The sequence below is a fragment of the Spea bombifrons genome, chromosome 2 (genome assembly GCF_027358695.1).
Source record: "Spea bombifrons isolate aSpeBom1 chromosome 2, aSpeBom1.2.pri, whole genome shotgun sequence".
Lineage (NCBI taxonomy): Eukaryota > Metazoa > Chordata > Amphibia > Anura > Pelobatidae > Spea > Spea bombifrons.
Genome location: NC_071088.1, coordinates 89,045,476 through 89,071,207, shown reverse-complemented (window position 1 = coordinate 89,071,207; position 25,732 = coordinate 89,045,476). Strand labels below are relative to the sequence as shown.

Genomic DNA, 25,732 nt, shown 5'->3' with positions numbered 1-25,732 from the left:
TTTGCTCTCAGCACCCGTGCCAGGAGCCCGCCAGGTTTGTCCCCATACTCATTGAACTGGCGCCTCACCAGCAAGTAATTACGCTTAGTTCTAGTATCAAGGAGGGATGCCAACCGGGCTCGAAGAGCCGTTAGTTCTAGCTCAATGGAAGGGTCAGGGACGTCTGTCGAGTCTCCAGATGCGCTATTTGTTGTGACAGCGCTAATATAGTGGCCGAGTTCATTCTCTTAATGGAAGCGCCCAGCTTTATTAGGTGTCCTCTCATGACTGCCTTATGTGCCTCCCAGATTATCGGGAGCGGGACATCAGGGGTAATATTATCCTCGAAATATTGTTTAATATGGGAGGACAATTGGGATACATGATGAGGGTTGCTCAGTAGATTTTCATTGAGCCTCCAGTGCCACTTGGTTTTAGGCAGATCTGTTAGATTAAGTTTCAAAAAGACCGGGGCGTGGTCACTAAGGGAAGCTATGCCAATTCTAGCCAAATGCAGGACCGACAAGTGGAAGTGTGAGATAAAAAAAAGTGTCTATACAGGAGTATTTATTGTGACTTGGGGAGAAGTAGGTAAAATCTTTCTCGTTTGGGTGGAGGGTTCTCCATGCGTCCATCAATTGGTTCAGCCTCAAATGTTTAATTACTTTGTGTATCATTGAGAACGGAATGTGAGAGCTCCCAGCGGACAAATCAATTTTAAGGTCCAGCACCATGTTAAGGTCGCCACCCAAGATGACAATACCCTCCTGGAAATCGGCCAACTTATTTAGGATCGTAGTGAGAAAACGAGCTTGGTTGTTATTGGGTGCATACACGTTGGCTAATGTGATTTTCTGGGAGCCCACATAACCTTTAACGAATATAGCACGGCCTTCCTTATCCTTCCAAACCTCCAAAGGCTGGAAGCGTATTAGTTTATGCATGATAGCTACTAGGGCTGCAACAACTAATCGATAAAATCGATAATAATCGATAATGAAATTCGTTGGCAACGAATTTCATTATCGATTAGTTGAATCGATTATTATCGATTATAAAATGAGGGTTTTTTCAGAGCAAACGCTCTGAAAAATCCCCCTCATTATATAATCCGTTTAGTCTGACTCACCGTCTCACAGCAGCAGCTCCTACTTACTCCCCCTCCTTGTAATCACTGTGACAACTGGCCCCGCCCCTTCCTTCTCCAGGCCAGAACCACATGGCTGTGACACTCATCTAACTGTAAGTATATGTGTATATGTGTATATATATATATATATATATTTGGGCTACTGAAAGTTAGGGGAGGTGGGGGTTAATTTAGGGGCAGTTATAGTTAGTGGGGTGTTTAGGGTTAATTTAGGGGCAGTTATGGTTAATTGGGTGTTTAGGGTTAATTTAGGGGCAGTTATGTTAATAGGGTTTTTAGGGTTAATTTAGGAGCAGCTGTGGTTAATGGGGTGTTTGGGGTTAATTTGAGGCAGTTCTGGTTAATGGTGTGTTTAGGGTTAATTTAGGGGATGCTGTGGTTGATGGGGTCTTTAGGGTTAATTTAGGGGATGCTGTGGTTAAGGGGGTGTTAAGGGTTAATTTAGGGGCAGTTATGGTTAATGGGGAGTTTAGGGTTAATTTAGGGGAATCTAAATCCTGGGGGCAGTGAAGTGACATATCTGGGGGTATAAGGCATATGCAGTATATAAGGCATATGTGGGGAGGGCAGTGTGGCATGTCTGGGGAGGACGGAGTGGTGTATCAGGGTGTATAAGGCATATCTGGGGGTAGAGTGGCATATCTGGGGGTAGAGAAGTGGCATGTCTGGGAGGCAGGGTGGCATGTCTGGGGAGGATGGAGTGGGGTATTAGGGGATATAAGGCGCATCAGGCACAGTGGCAGATGTGGGAGGCAGCGTGGAGTGGCAGATGTGGGAGGCAGCGTGGCATATGTGGGAGGCATTGTGGAGTATCAGATGTGGGAGGCAGCATGGCGTGGCATATGTGGGGAGGGCAGGGTGGCATGTCTGGGGAGGATGGAGTGGTGTTTCAGGGGGTATAAGGCGTATCAGGGACAGTGGCATGTGGGAGGCAGCGTGGCGTGGCAGATGTGGGAGGCAGCGTGGCGTGGCAGATGTGGGAGGCAGCGTGGAGTGGCATATGTGGGAGGCAGCGTGGAGTGGCATATGTGGGAGGCAGCGTGGAGTGGCATATGTGGGAGGCAGCGTGGAGTGCTGTGGTAGGCAGCGTGGCATATGTGGGGGGGCAGCATGGCATGTCTGGGAGGCAGCGTAGCAAGCCTGGGCTCAAATGTGCATATATTGGGGGGCTGGTTGGGAAATAAAGACAAGAAATGTATTATCAAAGTTATTCTGCTGTTTGTATTTAACATCATTTGTTTATTAAATTATTTTAAATAAATGAAAAATTTACATTCATTTTTTTTATCCGATTAATCGATTAATCGAAAAAATAATCGGCCAACTAATCGATTATTAAAATAATCGTTAGTTGCAGCCCTAATAGCTACCCCCTTGGTTTTAGGGGAGGGGGAGCTAGACTAAAACGACTGCGTAAAGTGTATATTCAAAAGTAGGAATTTCCTGTTGGCAGAGTAATGGGTTTCCTGGACGATGGCAATATGTGTCTTAAAGGAATGTAAGAACGCCAAAAGTTTAGAACGTTGTTGAGGCTTATTGAGGCCTCTAATATTCAGAGAGACCATATTAAGAGTGTCATAGGACATTGAGGACTGGTGGAGAGCACTGAGATGGAAGTTTCAAAAACACTTTGCCCATTCCTGTGTTCGGTTCGGGCGAATATTCGTGTACATTCTTCATGTTCTTTTTTGCCATTTTTTGTAGATGGAGTTAATATGGGGTTAACGCGGTACGCACTACGCAGCAGCTTTGGCGCCAGGATTTTAAATGTCCGTAAGAGCAAGTCTATTGGTCGCCGGCAGGGGCCTCCTCTGCCATCAACTGATGAAGCACAGCTGTACTTGACTGGTTGATGGCAGACGAGCCCTGCTGGTGACCAATAGAGTCGCTTGTACAGACTTTTAAAATCCTGGTGCCACAACTTGGCCAGGAGAGACCACTGGTCTCCCTGCTCCAAGAGTTAAAGGTCCGTGCGAGTGAGTCTCTTAGTCGATCAATAGTTGTTCGCACGTCCCCTTAACTCCTGATGGCAAACCTACGGATTTCCGCTCCAGTTAACCCCTGCAATGCTGCGTAGATAAGATAGGCTAGATGGGGAAGGTACCAGGGAGATTGGTAAACGAAGTCGAAGATTCTTTGTGTTGTGTGTCTTCATATACGTTTTGCCGCTGCCATGTTTGTAAGTTCGGTATTCGGGCTGATCAACGAAAACGCACCCTTTGTGTTCGTTTTCATGTTCGCCCGAATACAAATGCACAAGTCTACTGCAAACATAATTTGTTGTAAAGAAAGGGATCACTTAACCAACTAGTGAAAAGATGTTTGTTCACATCACACAGCTTGCGCCTAGCACAAGCATTCTGCTTAGGAATACCGGCATTTGAAATACCCCGGGGTGTCTAGTTTTAAAAATTATATAATGTGATGGGGTAAATTGAACTGACCGGCTTCAAAGATGTCCCAAATTGGACAGGGTGGCAGAAGGACCATATGTCAACATTCCAAGTTTAAAAAAATACGCACTTCCTAAATGTGGAATTTTACCTCCCAAACAACCCAACAAACCCTTGCATGGGTGGTATCACTGTACTCAGGAGATGTTGATGAACACATCTTGGGGTGTTTGGCAGTGACATATACCAGGAGCTGTAAATCCATACCTGAAGTACAATTTGTGTGATAAATAACACAAAATAAATTACTACCACAAAGTTTGGCAAAGGGTGGTAGTAGAATTAGTGCATGGATAGTGTTAAAATACCAGCATGTGTCTATTTGTCGCGGTCTTTGGTGCGCTACCCCCACGACCTGGTCCTACCTGGTACTCTGAGGTCCCATGCGGTTGTCCTCTCATCGATGCTGGTCCCCGGGCTCGCTGGAACAGCACACGCGTGCATTCCAGCAGCCAGTATGGCAGACGCATGCCTTCCACCATCCAAGATGGCATGCGTTCCACCGACGGGGCAAGAATCCAATTAAAGGGGAACTGACACCTCTGTATAGGTATCAACATATCCTATGGGATTCTACATACTGCTGTTCCTCCTCCCATTCCCCTGGCAACAAAGGCATGCCTGGATGCCAGGAAGTATAAGAACCCTCGGCGCCATGCCTTCAGTGCTAGGTTATTGAGCCTTTGTGCAGAAGATACCCCAGCGTTATTACACCTGTTTAAGTTCTTGGTTCCTGCTCCGGTTACCAGTCCTCTCCTGATCCCTATTCCTCTATACGGCTTCCTCGGTACCTGGACTCGGCTATCCTTTTTGACCTTGCTACCTGCTGCCCGCCTCGACCTCGGTTCTGTCCTTGACTACGGCTTGTCTACACCTCCTGTTGTGACGTTTCAAAATAACCTGAATCTCTACTAGGTCCTTGCCATTGGGTTCCATAACCAAACACCTCAAGGTTATCCTTCAGGCGTGACACTAGTTTTCAAAAATATATGGTTTGATGAGGTACATTGCATTGGCCGGCTTCAAATATACCCGAAATAGAACATGGGGCAGAGTTACCAGATCTGGTTTTACCACATCTGGAAAATGGTTTTGTAATAGCAAAATGCTACTTGTTCATACTGCCCAATAACTTTAAGAAAAAAGCAAAAAAAAAACCCAAAACATAAAAACATAGGGTATTTTTAACCTCTACTTAGCAGGTTTATTCATTAGCTTTTTTTTTCAGATGAGTAAAATATTTTTCAAATAAAAGTGAGGAAGTATTTTTTTTTAAGATTTTTCATCATATTTTATTTGTTATAGGAAATTGGATGGTATGATCAAGAAATAGTATCTGAAGAAAGCAAAAGTGTTAAAACAGCCTTAGTCACAAAGGGTACAAAAAAATAAAAAACAGCCTGGTCCTTAAGGGGTTAAACTTCCAAATCTGTCATTTAAAAACTATAATATGAAACTCTCTCTTATGAGATTTATCTTTCAACAAAATGCTGCTGCTTTCAAATATTAGAAAATTCCTGTAAAAACAAAATTTTGACTTCCTACCATCTCTTGTGATGTCACCGCAGGCAATGGCTATTTCTATTTCACTGACTGGGCTAATGAAGTGCTTCATTGTTGAAATACAAAGCATTGTATATGTTTGAGATGGAGGGTTACCAATGAGCCCAGCATTACCAGTAACAGTGATAATTTTTTAAGTTATATAAATGCGCAAGCACATAGCATCTATGTCATTTGTAACTAAACACAGCTTTTTTTGGCACAAGTGCTAATTTTAATTGGTTAAATAATAAAGCCAGCGGTACCGCACAGAGGACAAAAATCTCTTTGTAAACAACATTTGGGGTACCAAGCAACCCTGAGTGAGAGTATGAGGAATTTTTTACCTTGACTGCCTTTTCTGCTGTAGCTCTAGAAAAACTGGCATACAATTGTCCCGGACTAAATACGAGTTCCAACCTTACTTAACGTCTGACCTTGACTTTTGTTTCTGCTCATTGCAAAACTTAAATGTGCTGGAAATTGCTGTAAATTCAAAAAGAAAGGAAAATCACTGAGGTGACAAAATGTCATGTTATCCATGCTACTGTAAACACAGGTTCTGTATAATTTAGATTCCCTGACACTTACAACAATGCAATCAATGTACTTACAACCAAACATTTTTTTTTATTATTTTTTTTTTTTTACCTAAAGGGCTAATCATGGTACATTGCCAGTAAAATTAGCTAAAGGACGTAAAGGGCAAAATGCCGGTAATATTGCCTCTAGGGAGTGGTTACGCTGGTTATCAATTATATTCAAACACTGTATTTTACTTCAAAGATAAGTTGCCGTAAATTTAACTGTACGCTATTACTGAGCTCTTCGTTGGAAAACAATGCAATGACATACTGTCCCCACCCCCTCCTTGGCTCAGCCTCACATTACTTAGTTACCCAAGTCTGTTTTATTATAAAGATAAGACAAAAAACCCTTTTCCCTCTTCATGTAAGTATTTTGTAGAGGTACATGAACTGGTGATCTACTGCTGGAAGCTATGCAACCTGCACCTACGATTGTGCCAACATCAGCTCTCAAACATTGCGAGCGCACAGTATTTTCCTGTATATAGGCACACATGAATTCAGAACTAGACTAGTCACCCTTTCCACTCTTGTGTTTAACATGCACAGCAGCACTAATGGCCACGGAACACTTAATTACATGTTAACCTCCGCAAATAAAAGCATTAACGCAAGATGCATGGGCCTCATCCGGTTGCACATCTCACTAAAGCATTCCAACAAAACTTTGCAGGGTAGAAACTTTGGAGTTCCTATGGCAACGCATACTTCCACCTTCCAACCAGCACCTGCTATGTAACAGAAATAATGAACCTCTTCAGGACTAAAGTCGGTGCAACAACTGACCATTAGACGCATTTCTTCCAGGGCCTCTTTGCCACAGGAGGTACAAATTGAAGCTATACGGTTGCACTGATTTTCTCAAAATATCTAGAAAAAGTGACTTGTATATAAGAATGGAAACTTATTTCTTTCAAATACACAGCAGACTAAGACTCCACACATGAGCACTGCTTACATTATATCCTTCAAGCAAAACGTACCCTGAGCCTGCCACCCTGTTTGCATAAAACAATACACACAAGCACACTGTGATCCACTTTAGCACATATGATGACTGAGCGATACCTTAAATATGTTTTTCAATCCACTGCAAGGAGCTGCCCCCTTCCAGCTCATTTACATTGCAGGATTGGCAGACCAGCACAAGCCCAAGCTACTTACCAACAGTCAGTTCCAGCTTATTATACCAGACTTCCAGCCCGGGGTCTAACGAGAACCCCCAATCATGCTCATATCATTTCAATACGTGAAAATTCCCGCCAATGACAGCCAAACTGATGGCAAATATGGAGAGCAGAGGGGGGGGGGGCTCCAGCAAATGAGTTTTTTCTTTTTAAATTAAAAAGTACATGTTAAGGTAATTACGATGTACCTTAAATGCATATTTGGTAATGCTGTCTCCGCACGTATATGTAGTGGCACAAACAGAATGCATGTTATACATTTTATTGACAGCGGGATGCTTCGGCTTTGCCAATATACCCGTATAGCGGGTCACATCACCTCATACACCAGGAATTGCGACACAGAGGCGTAAGGCGAACCCTCGGTGCTATGTGCAGTTGACATGGGACGAAAAGGTCCCAAGGGAGTTCCGCTGCCCCGCGATGGGTTAGGAACACAGCGGTGATGCGCGCCCCCAGCGAAGGAGCGAGCCGGCGCGCGCAGGCGGGAGGTGACGTTTGAGTCTCTTGCGCGCGCGCGCGCTGTGTCGGTCGGACCGAGATCAGGGGAGGAGGAGAAAGAGAAAGGGAAGAAGTGGGTAGGGAACAAGCGAGGAAGAGGAGGCATACCGAGAAAGGTGGAGGGGCAAAATTCCCAGACCTGTGAGAGGAGAAAAAAAGAAACAAAAGACGAGAAACCGGCAAGGTTAAGAAAAGCGCCAAGTGGAGAAGTATTGTGTGCGTGTGAACGGGCGGTGGAAGAAGGTGAGTCACGCTGTATGATGGAGGTGGTGGCTGAGAGTGCCCGGCTCGCCTTCCTTTGCCTCCTCCCGGTAGAATCTCGGTACCCGCTGTCGCATCCCTGGGTCCTTACCCTTGTGTTGCAAAGACATAGCATTCCGGAGCCGTTTATAAAGCGTGCCCTTTGTTTGTGTGTGTTGTCCCCCTTCCTCTGGTGCGGACCCCTTCCTCCCACATTCCCTCTCCTGTGGGATATGTCTCTTCCTGTCAGGGTCTTGGGGGCAGCTGCTTCATACACTGCTCTCGTGTGTGACATGTCCGTAGCTCCCTCGGTGTGGATTATTATATCGATGTTTTCTCCATATAAAGTTTTCGCCGATGCCAGGTAAGTGGACGAGTTTTAATGACCCACAATGGGGTAGATAGAGATTTAGCACATGCCTGTTAGCTGAACGTTACAAGTTAGCTGTAATATTTTTATATCGTTACTTCAAGCAACTCATGTTCGCTATTTGTTTTCTGCTGAGTTTATTTTCGTTTCGAATTAATACCGGTATATCTAAACTCTTGATTATTTATGTGTGTGTGTGTGTATATATATATATATATATATATATATATATATATATATATATATATATATATATAACGTGTTAATTGGTTTCCCACTGGTGGCCAAAACAGTCCTGGTTAATATAAAGAAGGAAAAAAAAAAGCATCCCATCCCAGCGATGACCTTTGGGCTTGCTTTGCACTGGGGTGTGATCAGGCAGTAAAACAATAAAGCTTGGTATTGAAAAGGCCTGACTGTCCAGCAGCTCAGTGAAATACTGAGGATAATGCCAGGCTCTTGGCAGAACTCCCCTCTGAACGTATAAAGCAGTGTTAATCGCCAGTGAGCATCGCAATTACGTAACTTCGCTAACCTGCAGTGTATTGATTTATTAGAGAGCAAATACAATTCGTGAAGAAGAAGAAACGGTCTGATCTACAGCAGATGCTTTGCGCATCTGTAGTCCCCCCTGATCGCATATGTTTGTCTTCTGCATTTGCTTTGTTCTTTACATCCTAATCTCTGGTGTTTCCTTGGGTCACATGAGGTCCATTGTTATGACTGCAAAAGGTTAGCGCTTTTCACAAGCGAGATTCTTTTTTTCCATGGGTTTAGAGGTGCGTGCCAATAAGACATGTTGTATAGGCTGATGGGTATAATACAGAAGAGGTTACAGCAATGGGGAAACTGTGTGAGGAGAGTTCATGCTGCCTGTGGCTACACCCATGTGACATTTGACAGAAATCTACTGTCCATTAATTTATAAACCTTTTATTATTTGGATTTATTTGTCAAAAGTAGTGTTTTTTGCTCATCACGTTGCATGCTTAACATATATCTAAGTTTTAAGTAATTGTGCAATTAAAATGATGGAGTGATTGCAAATCCTCATGATATTTTTTACACAAGAAAAGTTGTGTTGGGGGAAGGCCAAGGCTACATCACTGATTTGCATAGTACCTGTAAGGGCCGAACTTATTAAGGTTGGTATTTTTTTTATGGTTAGTATCACAATATGCCTTTAGTGTGTGTCGGAAAGTCTTGTAGCTCAAGAGCTCTTATTCTATCGTAACTGTTTGGAACTCTTGAGGAATCTTACTTAGAAACGGGGCAGCCAGGTTCTTTTACAGCAATGGTCTTTAGACTTTACTATCTCTTTAAGCAGTCTTCTGTAAAGCCTACTTATCCACAAGCTACCTTTTATCTTTTTTTATTTTCCTGATTCAATAGGTCATTACTGTGGCTACACAAAAAATGCATTTTGCTGTGTTGACAATATTTACTATAGTGGCTAAAATATATATTTTTTTGTGTGCCATAATAAGAGTATATTATTTAGGCTTAAGGATTTGGCACACATTTTTATACAAAAGCCTCCTTCGAATGCTTTCCTATGTTTTGTTGTATCATCGTACTTCTTGCAGCTTGGATGGGGCGGCAGTTCCCCTTGAAGTAATTGAGGTCTTTGCATGTCACATGAAGGAGGCTGCCAAATGTTCCTAATTCTGCTCTAACTCAGCTCCTCCCCACACGTTAAGCCAAGCCAGGCCCATGGTTTTTATTTATTTTTTACACGTAATTGCAGAGTTTTGTCCTAGAAATGTTTATGTAATGTAAATATAATATATGTTAATATGTATACACACACTGATCAGCCGTAACATTACGGCCACTGACAGGTGAAGTGAAAAACACCGAAAATCTTGTTATTATGGCACCTGTCAGTGGGTGGGATATATTAGGCACCAAGTGAACATTTCATCCTCAAAGTCGATGTGTTAGAAGCAGGAAAAATGGGCAAGCGTAAGGATCTGAGCGACTCTGACAAAGGTCGCATTGTGATGGCTAGAGGACTGGGTCAGAGCATCTCCAGCACTGCAGCTCTCGTGGGGTGTTCTCGGGGTACGGTGGTCAGCGTCTATCAAAAGTGGTCCAGTGAAGGAAAAGAGGTGAACCTGCGACAGGATCATGGGCAGCCAAGGCTCATTGATGCACGTGGGGAGTGAAGGCTGGCCTGTGTGGTCAAATCCAACAGAAGAGCTACTGTAGCTCAAATTGCTGAAAAGGTTAATGATGGTTCAGATAGAAAGGTGTCAGAACACACAGTGCATTGTAGTTTGTTGCATATGGGGCAGACCAGTCATGGTTCCCGCTCTGACCCCTGTCCACTGCCGAAAGAGCCTACAATGGGCATGTGAGCATAAGAACTGGATCACAGAGCAATTGAAGAAGGAGGCCTGATCTGATGAATCATGTGAATGGCCGGGTGCGTCGATTACCTGGAGAATACATGTCACCAGGATGCGTCCATGGAGGACTTACAGGACTTAAAGGATCTGCTGCTAATGTCTTGGTGCCAGATACCACAGTACACCTTCAGTGGTCTAGTGGGGTCCATGCCTTGGCAGGTCAGGGTTATTTTTGTGGCAAAAGGGGGACCTACACAATATTAGGTGTGCTGCTATGTCTGTGTGATATATATAATCACACAGACATAGTATATACATATATATATATAATATGCTATGTCTATAATATACCCTTTAAGCCTCTCTCTCTCTCTCTTTCTTTTGTTACTCCTTTGGGGAAAAAGGTCATGAGGTATTACCCTTAAAAGAAAAAAAAAAATTGGGCCCTGGTGTTCAGAACATCAACCCATTCAGTACCAATGGAATGTAGTACCCTAAAGAACGTATTGTTCTGCCATTTTTACCATGTGTTGGCTTAATCAAGATCCCTCGTTTTTCAGGTAGGGCTTTGGAACCATAGAAACACGTAAACCATAAATATATAAACTACGCTAAGATAGAACACACAAAATTGTTTTTTCTCATATCTGCTTAGGATTTCTTCTACACAATAGGTGCCACTTATGAACACTCACCAAATTTGCGTTCGGCAACATCGAATGATTACAGACCCCGCATGCATATTGTTAATGTTCTAGAGGGCCACACCCATTCCTTACAAATTACCCCAAACTTTATTTTTAATACTACTGACTGAATGTATAATTTTTAGGTTTTAGTGCTAGAATCTCTTTTCTCCACCAGTGACCTTCCGGCGGGTTTATCACCATTTGCACCTTCCGGAAGGGAATGTCTGACCAGACACCTGATCTGGCTTCTGCTGACTAGAGAAGTTCAGGCTGTCAATAGAGAATGTGAGTACGGCATCTTCCCGTATCTTTTATGGATGTATCTGTGTGTCAATAGCGTAGCAAGCGGGTTAAACTTTATAGACTAAGATGCATCTTGTCTTTTTAGTAATCTGTTGTCATTTTTAAGTGACAGTTGAACATTAATATTAGTGGTGCCTTGCAGACTGTATGTCAGGGATTTGGACCATATTAAGCCCTAATGTTGTATATTATATTTTATTCATATAGTGCCAACAATTTACACAGCCCTTGTTACCCTTTGAATGTATGTATTGTATAACAAACCCAGAATTGACAGACTAAGATAAACCAATACATTAGGTAATTTACAATCTAGAGGGGATGAGGTGTAGAAAACCATAAGGTATGGAGAAACGGCAAGATAGTGTGTACCATCGTAGAATGTCCGATAACATTGGTACAGAATGACCTCTGGTATATCAGTCAGACACAGAGATGTACAAAATAATTGTGGGATAACATGGATCCACTAAAAGACTTCACAAGAGATGGCGGTTGGGATGTTGCTTAGAGATTCTGGTGCCTTGCTGTTCCATAATCGTTCCTCCGCTTGCTTTGGGCAGGGTTTAACAGCAGCATTGAGCGAGTGGTATCATCTCTTTGAGTGTGATGGTTGTGTTTATAGCTTCCATACTTTGAATGTTTTAGTTTTATTAATGGCAGTACTGTTCCAGTTGTGTGTAGCATTGACATGCAGCTTAACTTGGTAAAGAATACAGTTATTGTGCTCTTTGACATACCTTGAATTCTTTTGGAATTGGTCACATACAGATTAATATTAATACATGTGACATCATCATAGTAATAAAATGAGTAGCTTTTATGATCATGCTCTATACCCAACACAAAATTATATTATCTCAGAGACCATCACGCATACTGTCTTGTTCTAGTGAATCAAATAAGTAAATACATATGTTTACGTAATTTGCAGAGACAAATCACAGCAGCAAGTTAAGACGTGTCCTGTAAAATAACTGCTGATGCCAGGTCTTGGTGTGTACCTGGTTAACGTTGCAAAAAGATTCATCCTTCAAGATGGGTGTGAAGGGGTTAAAGGGAGATCTCATTTTCACACATTCATTGATTTATTCATTGGCAAAAACTAGCTATAGCTTGTGCTTGTTTTGGTTTTAATTACCTGTAATTGTTTATAATTGGCTTATAGGTGCTGTTCCACATTCTCTGCTAAATTTAAGAGGACATATTAGCGATCGTATGCACTTCAAGGCGTATATAATAACTGAGTGGCCCTTTTATGTTGAAACACTTCCATCATCACTATGATGAACAGGTATAATAAAGAAAACACATGTAAGCTGTGCATCATTATGACAACTTATAGAATCAATAAAGCATCTGGCAGCTATGGTTATCAGGAGTCTGTGACTGAGACAGAGTCCCTATTGATTTGCACTCCTTATTGCTGGGTATTGCAAATGTGTGAAAGTGGTCTGTGAGTAGGCACCCCCGTCATCATCCGCTACTCTGAACGGGAGATGACCCAAGAATCCTGATAAAGGATTCCCGATGCCTATACCTCCCACAACCTTATTGTGAAACATAACAGATAAAAAAAACATTAAAGTTACACTACAGTCTTCTTTAATGGATATGGTAGATGTGTGGTCCCTTCAAATATTGTGTGATGTCCACCCTTCCAGACTGATCAACCGCTTCTCCTCTTTCCAGAAAGAGCCTAGAATCTGTCTTTAAAGTACATATCTTAAACACACAAGACTTCTACCAGGGGATCTAAGGGAAGGGAGCCTGTCTGCTTAGAAGTCCTGCTATATTATAGAAAAGCATTTTTATTAATTTTTATTATTTTATGTAATTTCTTAATTTGGGCCTGTAGGAGCTGTTCATTTTTTTATTTTAGTGCAACTGATTATTTTATTTCTGACATAAATGACTTTAATCATAGTATTGAAATCATGGACTCATTTTTCAGCAGAAACAAATTGTGAATCCTTTCTATGGACATTGTAAGTTGTAGATCTCTGGCTACAAACTATATATATATATATATATATATATATATATATATATATATATATATATATATATATATATATATATATAAAAATTGAGTTGTTTTTATTATTAAGGGAAACTTAGGTAGAATGTTCCGCTATGTTTTCTGTAGCATGGCCACATGCTTCATGGATGTAGTCTGTTTGAGGTTTAAGCTCAGCCATATTCTAAGGATTTTGGGTGTGAACAGATCTCTTGAGGTAATTCCACAGCATCTCTAATGGTTTAAGTATTGACTGGCAGACAGCCACCCTGGCATTAAACTTGCAAATTCATTGTCCTAATAATGGTAGGCTGTCCCGGCAACACCGACCACAAATCCACCATACTCCTGAAGTATTGAAACGGGTGAACTTTTGACATTAAAGATCCATTTCACACTTTCTATAAGCTCTTTATTAATCATGTTATCTAGTGAGCAGTGCTAGCTTTGTGCTGCTAGTAAACTGAAAAATCAATAGTGCTGTTAGTGTTGTATGCAATGGTTATTATTTCCCTTTTTGGGTCTGTCACAATTGAGTACAAGCCAATCTTCAAGACAGAAATCCCTCAGCATGCTGCTGGTAATGTCTACTTCAAGCTGTTATATTGTGTACTGGGATACTGACATCAGAGACGTCAGGGACTATATAGTACTAACTCATGTCCCACGTAGTGCTTTGGAAATCATAAAAAAACAAAATAGTGGAGGCCGTAATAGTATGCGCCATGTCATTAAGGGACATTTGTTGGAATGTACCTTTCTGTTCTGCTTTGTGAAGGGGTTTAAGTGATTCTGCCCTTTCCCCCCGGATATTAGATGTTGCCTGTCAATGCACTAAACCTATATAATGGTTTAATAATACAAGTTAAAAAAGCCGTGTATGCCACTGAGAGCCTCCATCATAACATTTTATTTATTTATAGGATTTGTGTTCTTTCTCCCTCTAAGATATTCTTCCTCCTTTTTTAAGGGAAGGAGGTGGAGAGATCATTTGAGGACCAAGTACTTAACATACTTCCACGTTTGGCTTCAAATACCACCTTATTTAATGTAGAATAGTCATTTTAACTAAATACCCCCAAAACTACACTAATTGCAAAATACAATTTAGTAAACTTCACTTAGTAACACTAAAAGGAGTGATAGTTTAGACTATGATAATGACCAATTGGAAGATTTCATATCCTGAAGTAATCTTTGAGACGCTTTATACAATTCAGATTCAGAATGAATACTTGTCATGTCAAACGTACAGGTGATAGTCACAAATAGTATGCATGCCCTGCTTTCTTAAACAGCACACTTTTAATTGAAAACTAGAATTTTGAAAATGCTGAGTGATTGTCTTTCACAGTCAGAAAACATTCAAAATGAATTGTTTAATGAGTTATAATAGGCTGACACCACTATTTTTGGATATAATTGAAGCTTTTTGTTTTGTTTTTGGTTACAGCTTAATTCTACCTGGGTATGCATGGCTTCATAATACCGCTCAAGGCCATTATTAAAAAGAACATTAGTCTAGACCAGAGTAAATCATATGTTGATGATTCCATGACATTTCAGACAGTCTGTTGATGACTGTTTACTGTTCATTAGCAGAAACATTGTGCAAATATCCGGGTCTCTGGCCTTGCTCGCTTTTGTTTCTTTTACTTTTTATTTTGTGATTATTTTTTATATATATATATATATCGCCATAACCACACTTGTAAGTTTTTTTTGTTTTTTTTTCTGTATTTTTATGCTCTCTAGTAAAATATGCTCGTTTTTATTTAAATTTTTATGATTATTTACACTAAGTACTTTTCTGGTTCAGGTATTTGAATAGTTTTTATTATTCCTAACACATTTTCTCATTTAACTATGGCTGTGATAGGAATCCCGTTCACAGAATAAAGGCAGGCTATAGCAGGTCTGGATGTATTTCCAGGTGAAGTGAACTCTTGGCTCCCCTACCCATACCCAGACGGGTAGGTGCTTTGCTGGGTCAAGTGACACGATGGCACTGGACTCTACGCCATTAAATTGTCTTGGAATACAGGATCTTCTGTAGCAAAAACGTTCCATAATATCTCACTACTTATGGGAAGTCATGAGAAAATCAGGCATAGTCTGTGAATCATCCGCGTGGTTAAATAATCGAGTTCTCCTCCAATGTGACGGTTGATGCATTACGTAAAGCAATTTTGTAAATAGTTCTTGATACTTTATCATACACAAGTGACAATTGAGCTTCAGAGTTGTGGTTTTCCTTTTGGGCAACTCAAGTATCCTTTTTTTTTTTGTCAGTTGCATTGGAACACCTGCAGTCATTTGATGTCTGTTTACAATGATTTTAAATAACTCTGCGTGTCTAAACCCATAGCTGTCCTAATTTCAGGTTGGAATGAATTGCTCTTTTTATGAGCACCAGGACTGTTAATTATAGCAAAAAAAAACGTAGATTAAATGAGCTTGCTGAAATGGAAGACTTTTCTCAAAAAGGTATTGATTAAACCGATGTTAACTAATTTTATATTATCTTCTGTATTGAGGGTATATTTGCTAAAATAGCATTTTTTAATTTTTGTTTTTGTTTAGAAAAGTCAAACGTCTTGCATGCAGACCAATACGCCCATCATGTATTTAGTGAATGCACTTTATAGCTTTGGTAAAACATACTTTCTGTTTTTCTTATCACCATTTTATAAGAATTAAACTTGAAATGTTATTTATATGCAAGGTGTGCAGATGAAGAAAAATACCCCCTAAAACCTTCAAAACCTAAAGTTCAATCATGTATTATCCCCGTCTTTGTTTAGAAGTTATGGAGTCAGTATTATATGGCAACCTGCGACCCTCCAGCTGCTGTAGGACTACATCTCCCATGCTCCTTAGCTGACAGAGCATTATGGGAGATGTAGTCCTGCAGCAGCTGTAGGGCCGCAGGTTGGACACCCCTGGCCCAGTAGAACCCAAAACCACCATGAAAATTCTCTCTGACCTCCATGGGGACTTGGTGATGAGAAAGGCCTGTGGTGGTTGTTCGGATATTAGTGAATATCCCGAGATAGAAAAGTTTAATTTTAAGATTTCAAGGTCAGCTTGGCTTTCACGATCAGTGTTCTATGCGTTTTTCAGGCATTTTGTGCCGTGCTTGATTTATTAACTGTGCAATTTGGGTGTTCTTTTTCACTTTAACATAAACGGAGGATTTAAAACACAGAATAGTTAAATGAATGGAAAATGTGTTTGTTAAACGAGGATTACGGATTAGAAGTAGTATTAAGTTTTTACTTAATACTCATTGTCCCGCGTTGTCATCAGTGATTTATATTCATACAATGCAATCTAGAAGTAACTTGATGCATGTAATTGAACAGGAAGTTTAATTTCATAGACAGAGAAATGTTAGAACCAGAGGGCATGGTCCAACTCTAAGAGCGTCGGAGGTTTACGTGTGATACAAGGATGTTTTCCTCACTGGGAGAGTGAATTGCCTGTCAGCAGAATTGCTAGAGCTTAACACTATGATGGCGTTTAAACATGCATGGGATCGGCATAAGGCTATCCTCAATATAAGACCCTACAGCCAGGGTCTCTACAGCCAGAAGAAATTGAGAATTGTTTGTATCTGGAATCAAGTTCTATGTTTCTGGTTTTAAATTCTGTTAAACATAGCGTGAAAGACAAAAGAAAATAGCTTGTTATTAATAAAGACCTTTAGCAGGCTTGACTATATCTAAAATAATAAATCTAAAAAAGGGATGTCTTGGTGATTGCTGTATTTTCTGTAATAATGAGTGTTTTTATGACAGATCGACTCGATGAAAGATGTCAGAGGAGGTCATTCTTATTGCCAAGTGGGATTACATGGCACAACAGGATCAAGAACTTGATATTAAGAAAAACGAGCGCCTGTGGTTAATTGACGACTCCAAAACATGGTGGAGAGTAAGGAATGGTGCCAACAAAACTGGATATGTGCCATCAAACTACGTGGAACGAAAGAATAGCTTAAAGAAGGGATCCATTGTTAAAAATTTGAAGGATACTCTGGGTAAGATTGCTTGTTTTTGCAGTAAATGGAGGTTATCTAATTCTTTTACAGGAAATAGACATCATTATATAACGTTTGTTTTAATTGTTTCTCTGCAGTTCCTAGTAATAAGTCACTACAGCAAGAACAGTTTTAGACACAGATTTTTTAAAATACTCTGATATTCATGCAGGCTTTTTCAGTTTCAGCTGGGACAATTTGTTGTCCAAAACTATCACTCACTCACAAACTCTGTTAGAATGTATTATAAAAAGAACATTATTCTCACAGATTTGGAGACGTGCAAGAACTAATTTTCAGAGGTTTTATTGCAGTGTCCATCACTGAGTAGTAGTTAGTAATTACACCATTGTGTTTACCCTAAGAGGAATTTCACACTTTACAAATGATCTGACTTTTCCCATACTCATTACAGTGTCTTTGTATTTGGATGCTACCTCACGAGGTCGCCTTGTGCTTTCAATGTTTTTACCTGCGTTCTGCCTTTGTTGAAACCAAAACGTTCATCAATAACTGGCCAGTTTGCACATGCCTTCTTTGTAAATTGACCCATAGATACCTATGTTTAGTGATTGTATCTATGTAATGGGAGCTCGTTTCTGGAAGTTAAATATGGGTTCTTGGAATTTACATCAGGAAATAACACAAATATTCCTTTCCATAGGCCTTGGTAAGACAAAGAGGAAGACCAGTAACCGGGATGCATCCCCAACTCCTAGCACTGATGCAGAGTATCCATCAAACGGTAGCAGCGCTGACCGCATCTATGATCTTAACATCCCAGCATATGTAAAATTTGCATATGTGGCAGAAAGAGAGGATGAGCTGTCTCTTGTGAAGGGATCTCGAGTGATTGTTATGGAAAAGTGTAGCGATGGTTGGTGGCGTGGTGCATTCGGTGGACAAGTTGGATGGTTTCCGTCAAACTACGTAGTAGAAGAAGTTGACGAAGCCACAGCAGATTCTCCCAGTTTCCTTAGTTTGCGGAAAGGGGCTTCTATGAACAACGGCCAAAGCACTAAAGTACTCCATCTTGTTCAGACACTTTACCCTTTTAGTTCCGTAACTGAAGAGGAGCTGAACTTTGAGAAAGGAGATATAATGGAAGTCATTGAGAAACCGGAAAATGACCCTGAATGGTGGAAATGTAAAAGCTCTAGTGGTCAAATTGGCCTTGTTCCCAAAAACTATGTTGTTGTTTTAAATGATGGGCCTTCCATGGACAGTTCACATGTTAATCATATAAGCTACACCGGGCCTGCTTGCACAGGGCTCTTTGCTGGGAAAGGATGGTACTATGGGGGTATTACCAGACATCAAGCGGAATGTGCTCTAAATGAAAGAGGGGTGGAAGGAGACTTTCTTATTAGAGACAGCGAGTCCTCCGTAAGTAGCCTTTTCATTCCTTTCATTACAGTGTGCAACCTTCATTTCTTGGTTTTTATCAATGGGTATACATAAGTAAAGTATGAATACGATATCTTATTTTGTTTAATAGTGACTTTTGAATATTTTGAGGGTCTTTTTTGGAAAGGTTGCAGACCTTATATCTTAGTGATGCCTGAGATTTGTGGTTTTGACTCCCTCACTTCACTACTTCTAATGAAAGAGAACCTCTGGCAAGTTTATAGCAAAATTAATATCAGTGTAGTGGAGACCACAATATATACCGTATTGGCTCGAATATAGGCCGCACTTTTTTCCCCCACTTTAAGTCTTTAAAGTGGGGGTGCGGCCTATATTTGGGGTCTAGTGCCCGATGCCCGGGACATGCAGCGCCGGGCAGGCAGCGGGGTTAGGATACAGATCCCCCGCAGCGGTGCAGGGGACCTGCATCCTACTCCCCGATACACTCAGACAGCCTCCCCTGCCAGCACTTCCCACGGGGGGGGTGGGTGCCGGCACGGGAGGTTGTCTAAGCGCATCGTGCGGACCATCCGCACGATGCATTTTACCTCTGCCCACCCCCGACTTACCGGAGCAGAATCCCGGGTGTCTTGCGGGGCCAGCGGGGGGCATCTACGCGTATTACGTATACAACTTCCGGTGCCGGCACATCCACTGGATGTGCCAGCACCGGAAGTTGTATACGCGTATTGCAGAGGGGGGCAGAGGAGGACAGTGGCAGCATATCTCGGGGGGGGGGGAGAAGGACAGTGGCAGGATATCTCGGGGGGGGGACAGTGGCAGCATATCTCGGGGGGAGGGGAGGACAGTGGCAGCCTATCTCGGGGGGGGAGAAGGACAGTGGCAGGATATCTCGGGGGGGGACAGTGGCAGCATATCTCGGGGGGGGCAGTGGCAGCATATCTCGGGGGGGGGCAGAGTGGCAGCATGTTTTTTTTGGTGCTTTTTTAAAGAAAAAAACTTTTTCTTTAAAAAAAGCACCAAACTTTTAGGGTGCGGCCTATATACGGGGACGGCCTATATCCGAGTCGATACGGTAATAAAATAAAAATGTATTTATTTATGGAATAAAAATGATAAAGCTTTCCTAGAGTGCAGCACCACCCAGAGCGACGCTCTCCTATGTCTTGGCAATTCCACACACATATACAGTGGGGTGCTCATACAAAAGAAGAGAAAAAGACATTCTCACCATTCACTATGGAGCACGCGCATGAATATGATGTGCAAAAAAAACGGCATTTACAAGTCTTTCAGATGTTCCTCTTGTTCTCACAAGTTCTTTAAAGTGCTTTGTGCTTCTTAAAGTACTGGTAATCCTACAAGAAAAAAAATGGTTAGGATAAGAGTTGGCGATTTAAACTTTGTGGATTCTACAGATAAATATCTGCTAATGATCCCCCGTGGATCCCCCAGGACAAAAGCTGCAAAGCATGCCTAGTATTCTGTACACATTTTATCTATTGCCCGTGCAAAAATGCGTACTAGATAGGCATGTATGGTATCTGTAACAGTGTACAATTTTCATTTAAACAGTTGTAGAATACATTAAAGTAGGGCTGCAACTAACGATTATTTTAATAATCGATTAGTTGGCCGATTCTTTTTTCGATTAATCGGATAAAAAATGCAATTTTTTTAATTTAAAATAATGTAATAAAAACGTACAATTTACACTTTCATCTCTTTATTGCAATGGCCTCTCGCTATTCACCTTCTTATTTTACTGACATAATAATAAAAGCTACAAGAACCCAAACAGTGTTTCTCAAACTAGGTTTTAATACAAAGTTATTAGTAAATATGAATTCATGTTAACTATTTTTCATATTTAATAAAAACTGAGAAAAAAGCCTTGTTTCTATTTTCTTTTATTTACCAAACTGCCCCCAGTTATGCACATCTGACCCCTAGCTTGCCACTCTGCCCCATATATGCCTTATACCTCTTATATGCCAGAGATTGCACTGTGCCCCCGATATGCCTTATACTCCTTATATGCCAGTGATATGCAACTGAGCCCCCTGATATACCTTTTACCCACAGATATGTCTTATGCCCCCCTGATATGCCTTATAACTTCCAATATGCCACTCGCCCCCATTTATGCCTTATACCTCCCTATATGCCACTGTGCACCCTGATATGCCACTCCGCTCCCCATAATTGCCCTGCACCACCCTGAAATTCTCCCTGATTCACCACTCTGCCTCCCCCAGATATGCCACTCTGAAATTCATTATACCCCCATACACCACTCTAACTCCCCCAGAAATGCCATTCTGCCTCCCTGAAATTCTTTATACCCCCCATACACCACTATAACTCACCCATACACCACTCTGCCTCCTCCCCCCTCCCATACACCACTCTGCCTCCTCCCCCCTCCCATACTCCACTCTGCCTCCTGTCAGCAACGGAGGTTCACAAGACACAAGGGAGCCGGGTAGAGAGGCAGAGTGGCGTATGGGAGGGGGGAGGAGCCAGAGTGGTGTATGGGAGGGTCGCTCCCATACACCCCTCTGACTCCTCCCCCCTCCCATACACTGCTCTGCCTCTCTACCCGGCTCCCTGGTGTTTTGTGAACCTCCGTTGCTGACAGGCACTTACACGGCAGCTTCATAGAAGCCTCAGCGTAAGTGAAGGGCAGTAACGGAGGCTGTCTGTGCGATTCAGACCCCCACCAGCTGACAGAGAGGATGATCCTCTGCAGGAGACCTGCACAGACAGCCTCCGTTACTCACCTTCACTTACGCTAAGGCTTCTATGAAGCTGCTGTGAAAGTGCCTGTCAGCAACGGAGGTTCACAGGGAGTCGGGAGAGAGACAGAGCAGTGTATGGGAGGGGGGAGGAGTCAGAGGGGTGTATGGGAGGGGGAGAGAAACGGAAGTGAGAGACCGGCCGACAGTGAGGGGAATCCAGGTCCCCTGCAGAGTTGCGGGGGATCTGGATTCTAGTGTTATAATCCGATCTCTGTTTGAGGTCTGATTATATAAGGATAAAATCGATAAAAATCGATTAGACTAATCGATAATGAAAATCGTTGACAACGATTTTCATTATCGATTATTATCAATTTTATCGATTTAGTTGTTTCAGCCCTACATTAAAGTAAATGTAAATCACATTAAAAATTCCATCTTTTTTACTTTTACCCTAAATAAACCATAAGGTTTCTACTGACTATTACAAAAATCCAAACAAACACAATAGATAAGTTATCCAAACCGGTAGCCGAAACACAGATTAGGCAAAATGCCGAAATTAAAAAAAAAACAAAAAAACGGCCGAAAATAATCCCCGCAGGGGCTGCACTGCTTAGCTGTGCGTTGCTCTTAATGTGCAAGCAGCGTCTCTTGTGCTGGAGTGGCCACAGGAAGCAGGAAACCAGAGGAGTCACATGACTGCTCTGTTCCTCCTCCCAGTGGGCAGGACAAGAGAAGTTCGTGCAGAGAGACAGAGATAGAAGCAACAGGGCCCCTATGGAAGTCTGCGTGTGAGAGATCTGCAGTGCAGGTAAGGGGGTGAAGGAGGGTGCATGAGTATATGAATGAGTGTGTGTGTGATAGCATGGTTGTGTAAGTGGGGGGAGGAGCATAGCACATGGGGCTCTAAGTGATGTGTAGCATCAATACACAAGGGGGGGGCGGCAGCAAGCCAGGTTTCAGCATGTACTCCTGTCATGCCAAGTCAGCCAGTACATGCTGGAACCTGGGTATGTCTGGGCAGGACTGTGATTGGTGTTAACAATCAATAATTCGAGATTGAGTGCTGGGGCAAAGTGTGAGACTGAGTGCTGGGGCAAAGTGTGAGACTGAGTGCTGGGGCAAAGTGTGGGTGCAAAGTGTGAGACTGAGTGCTGGGGCAAAGTGTGGGTGCAAAGTGTGAGACTGAGTGCTGGGGCAAAGTGTGAGTGCTGGGGCAAAGTGTGCAAAGTGTGAGACTGAGTACTGGGGCAAAGTGGGTGCAGGGCAAAGTATGAGTGCTGGGGCAAAGTATGAGTGCTGGGGCACAGTGTGGGTGCAGGGCAAAGTGCTAGGGCAAAGTGTGAGTGCTGGGGCAAAGTGTGAGACTGAGTGCTGGGCAAAGTGTGGGTGCAGGGGAAAGTGCTAGAGCAAAGTGTGGGTGCAGGGCAAAGTGTGAGACAGTGCAGGGCAAAGTGCTGGGGCAAAGTGTGGGTGCAGGGCAAAGTGTGAGACAGTGCAGGGCAAAGTGCTGGGGCAAAGTGTGGGTGCAGGACAAAGTGTGAGACTGGGTGCAGGGCAAAGTGCTGGGGCAAAGTGTGGGTGCAGGGGCAAAGTGCGGGTGCAGGGGCAAAAAAAAAAGTCCTGGCTCCTAGATTTATAACAAATTTGTAAAGCCGTGATGTATTGGTATATATAATTGTATACGTAGTGTGTGTTCTATAATTAATTCTTGGAGGTTTTAGTATAGACTATTGAGTAGAATCCCAAATGGAGTTTCTTTTCAATCTGTGTAGGATGTTATGTCCAAGAGGCCTTGCAGCTCTTGGTATGTGGATTAGAAACATAGAATTTGTGGCCAGATAAGAACATTTCCGCCCATCTAGTCTATCCATTTTTCCTGCTGTAAAGACCAAAACTTTAATCAGTCCTTGGTCTCCAGGATAGCCATATGCCTGCCCCATGCATGTTTACATTTCCTCACGGTATTAACCTCTGCCGCCTTGTCAGTAAATTAAATCTTCCTTACATACAGTCAAGATTTTTTTTTTTATTTTTGTATTTAAAAAGGAACCAGATTTTTATATCATTTATGGTTGTAAAGCATATGTATGTCAGGATTATGCCCCAGAATGGGTCCCAGGCCTGCGAACCGCCTGTCACGGTCATGCCTGCCATAGGGCTGGAACCTGGTGCCTCACAACAGCAAACTGGTTCTCCTTTTCACCCCCCTCTTGTCAAGCTTTATTTCCGTCTCCAGAGCCAAACAAATGTACAATGAGGCCGGAAACTGAACCTCAAACCTACTTCAAAGAAAGTGTAAAGAGTAATAAAGAAAAAGTGAAACCGTCAAGACTTCTGAACGTTGCCTTCATTGATTTGACACGCACAATTGTTTGCTTGGCAAGAGGGTAGCTGCCATTTAAGAGTTGTATTTGTATTACACATTAGAAATGTTTTTTTCAAAAGTATTGTAATGAAATGCACTTATTTTTATATATCTGTTTAACTGATTAATGATTTCAAAATCCCCATATCTAAAATAGGTTTTGTTAAATCAGCAGATGCCAACAAATTATGTCCACAGTAAAGTGTGCCATTGACATGTCCATAAGTCCAAGGGCTGGTGTTTGCAATGTCTGTGTTGGGTTTCCCCGGCAACTTTTATCTAATGAAAAAAACTATTCATTGATGTATTTGTGTGATTTACATCTCCTGGATTCCACGGCAATATAATACTCTGAAAATACAAAACTGCCAAAACAGGTTTCTGTTGTTCAGATTAATTAATTCTCACAATCAGTTGGGGAAGGGAAACGTGGTGAATTAGGTAAGATTTGCAAGCTTCACATCATAATGTTTTCCCATCAACTACAACTGTCAAATATAAATATCGTAATAGAAAATACTTTGCGTTATCTTTTATTACATCATGATGTGGGCGTGTTATATTCCTGTTAATATACATGTTTAACCTGTGTTCAATCCTCCTTTTAATATATCATGTTACTTTTCACAGCCGAGTGACTTTTCTATATCTCTGAAGGCGTCAGGAAAGAACAAACACTTTAAAGTGCAGCTGGTGGACGATGTGTATTGCATTGGGCAGCGTCGATTTAATAGCATGGATGAGCTGGTGGAACATTACAAAAAGGCACCCATCTTCACTAGTGAACATGGGGAGAAACTATATCTTGTTAAAGCACTACCGTGACATCGGACTTGGTGATGGCCTCTCAAACTTCAAGCCTTAGTTCCGAAAAAAAAAACATATACTTCCATGGAACAGAGCCATCATTACACACAACGCAGTCTTAAATGTTCATGGCTCCTCTTATACCACAGACACTCTTTAAATAGTACTTTTATCTTTGTTTGTCTTGTCTTTTCTGTTGTAAGTCATCTTGCCCTCAGGTTAAATAAAACCTCACTCAAGTGACCATTGTAAGCACTCACTGTCATGCCTTGGTTTGAAGTCTCCTATTCTGCATATGTTTACAGTACATAGCTAGCGAGAGCAGTAGGAGTCAACTTGAAACAGTGTTAATATACTCTAAATTTTTATAATGTAAGAATTTATTGAAATACATTAGGGGCACAGTTGATATGCACTGAAGCTGCAGCAATTAATATTGTAGACATGCTGTATCAGTTGTGGCTGTGAATTCTGTAGCCTTGTTGCTTACCAAGTAGTGTACACAAAATGTCATCCTCACTATAGAACCACTTTTACTCTGTACTGTACTCTGCTGCCACATTACCTCTCAATTTCTCGGCAGAGTCTGCAAAGTATTGTAGCAGTGCTCCATAAACTACTTTGGTAAAATTTGATTGTAGTACATATAGTGTATTTGGTATGTAATTACTACAAAAAATAGTTCTTGAGAAAATTATTTGATTCCAAGTTTTAAATGAAAGTTAACCAAATGTGCCATCCACATTTTTTCTCTTGCCCTCCTGCTTGTTATAATAAAAAAAGAAAAAAAAAAGAAATATGTATTTAATTCTGAAAGTAATATGTATGTGTAGCAGATTGTCCATGCTAATACAGACAAATAAAAGTAATCTTTTTGAAACTGTCCTTTTCTTGTTTTTATTGTATTGTTGATGGCTCGGAAGCAGCCAGAGTTTGGTTGTTTTTTTTTTTTTTACTCACAGGTATAATGTGTGCTATATGTATGTTTCATTTAAAAGTTCAGCTTCATATTTTTCTCTGTGTATAGTACA

The 25,732-nt window shown here is 41.6% G+C and overlaps 1 protein-coding gene across 1 annotated transcript; it reads left to right on the top strand.

Moving 5' to 3' along the window:
- Positions 1-7,294: 7,294 nt before the first annotated feature.
- Positions 7,295-25,501, top strand: NCK2 (NCK adaptor protein 2). The gene is made up of 4 exons (XM_053455099.1): positions 7,295-7,642; positions 17,173-17,414; positions 18,079-18,800; positions 24,525-25,501. The coding sequence occupies exons 2-4, from the start codon at positions 17,189-17,191 to the stop codon at positions 24,717-24,719; spliced, it is 1,143 nt and encodes a 380-aa protein (XP_053311074.1). The 5' UTR covers positions 7,295-7,642; positions 17,173-17,188; the 3' UTR covers positions 24,720-25,501.
- The last annotated feature ends 231 nt before the right edge of the window (positions 25,502-25,732 follow it).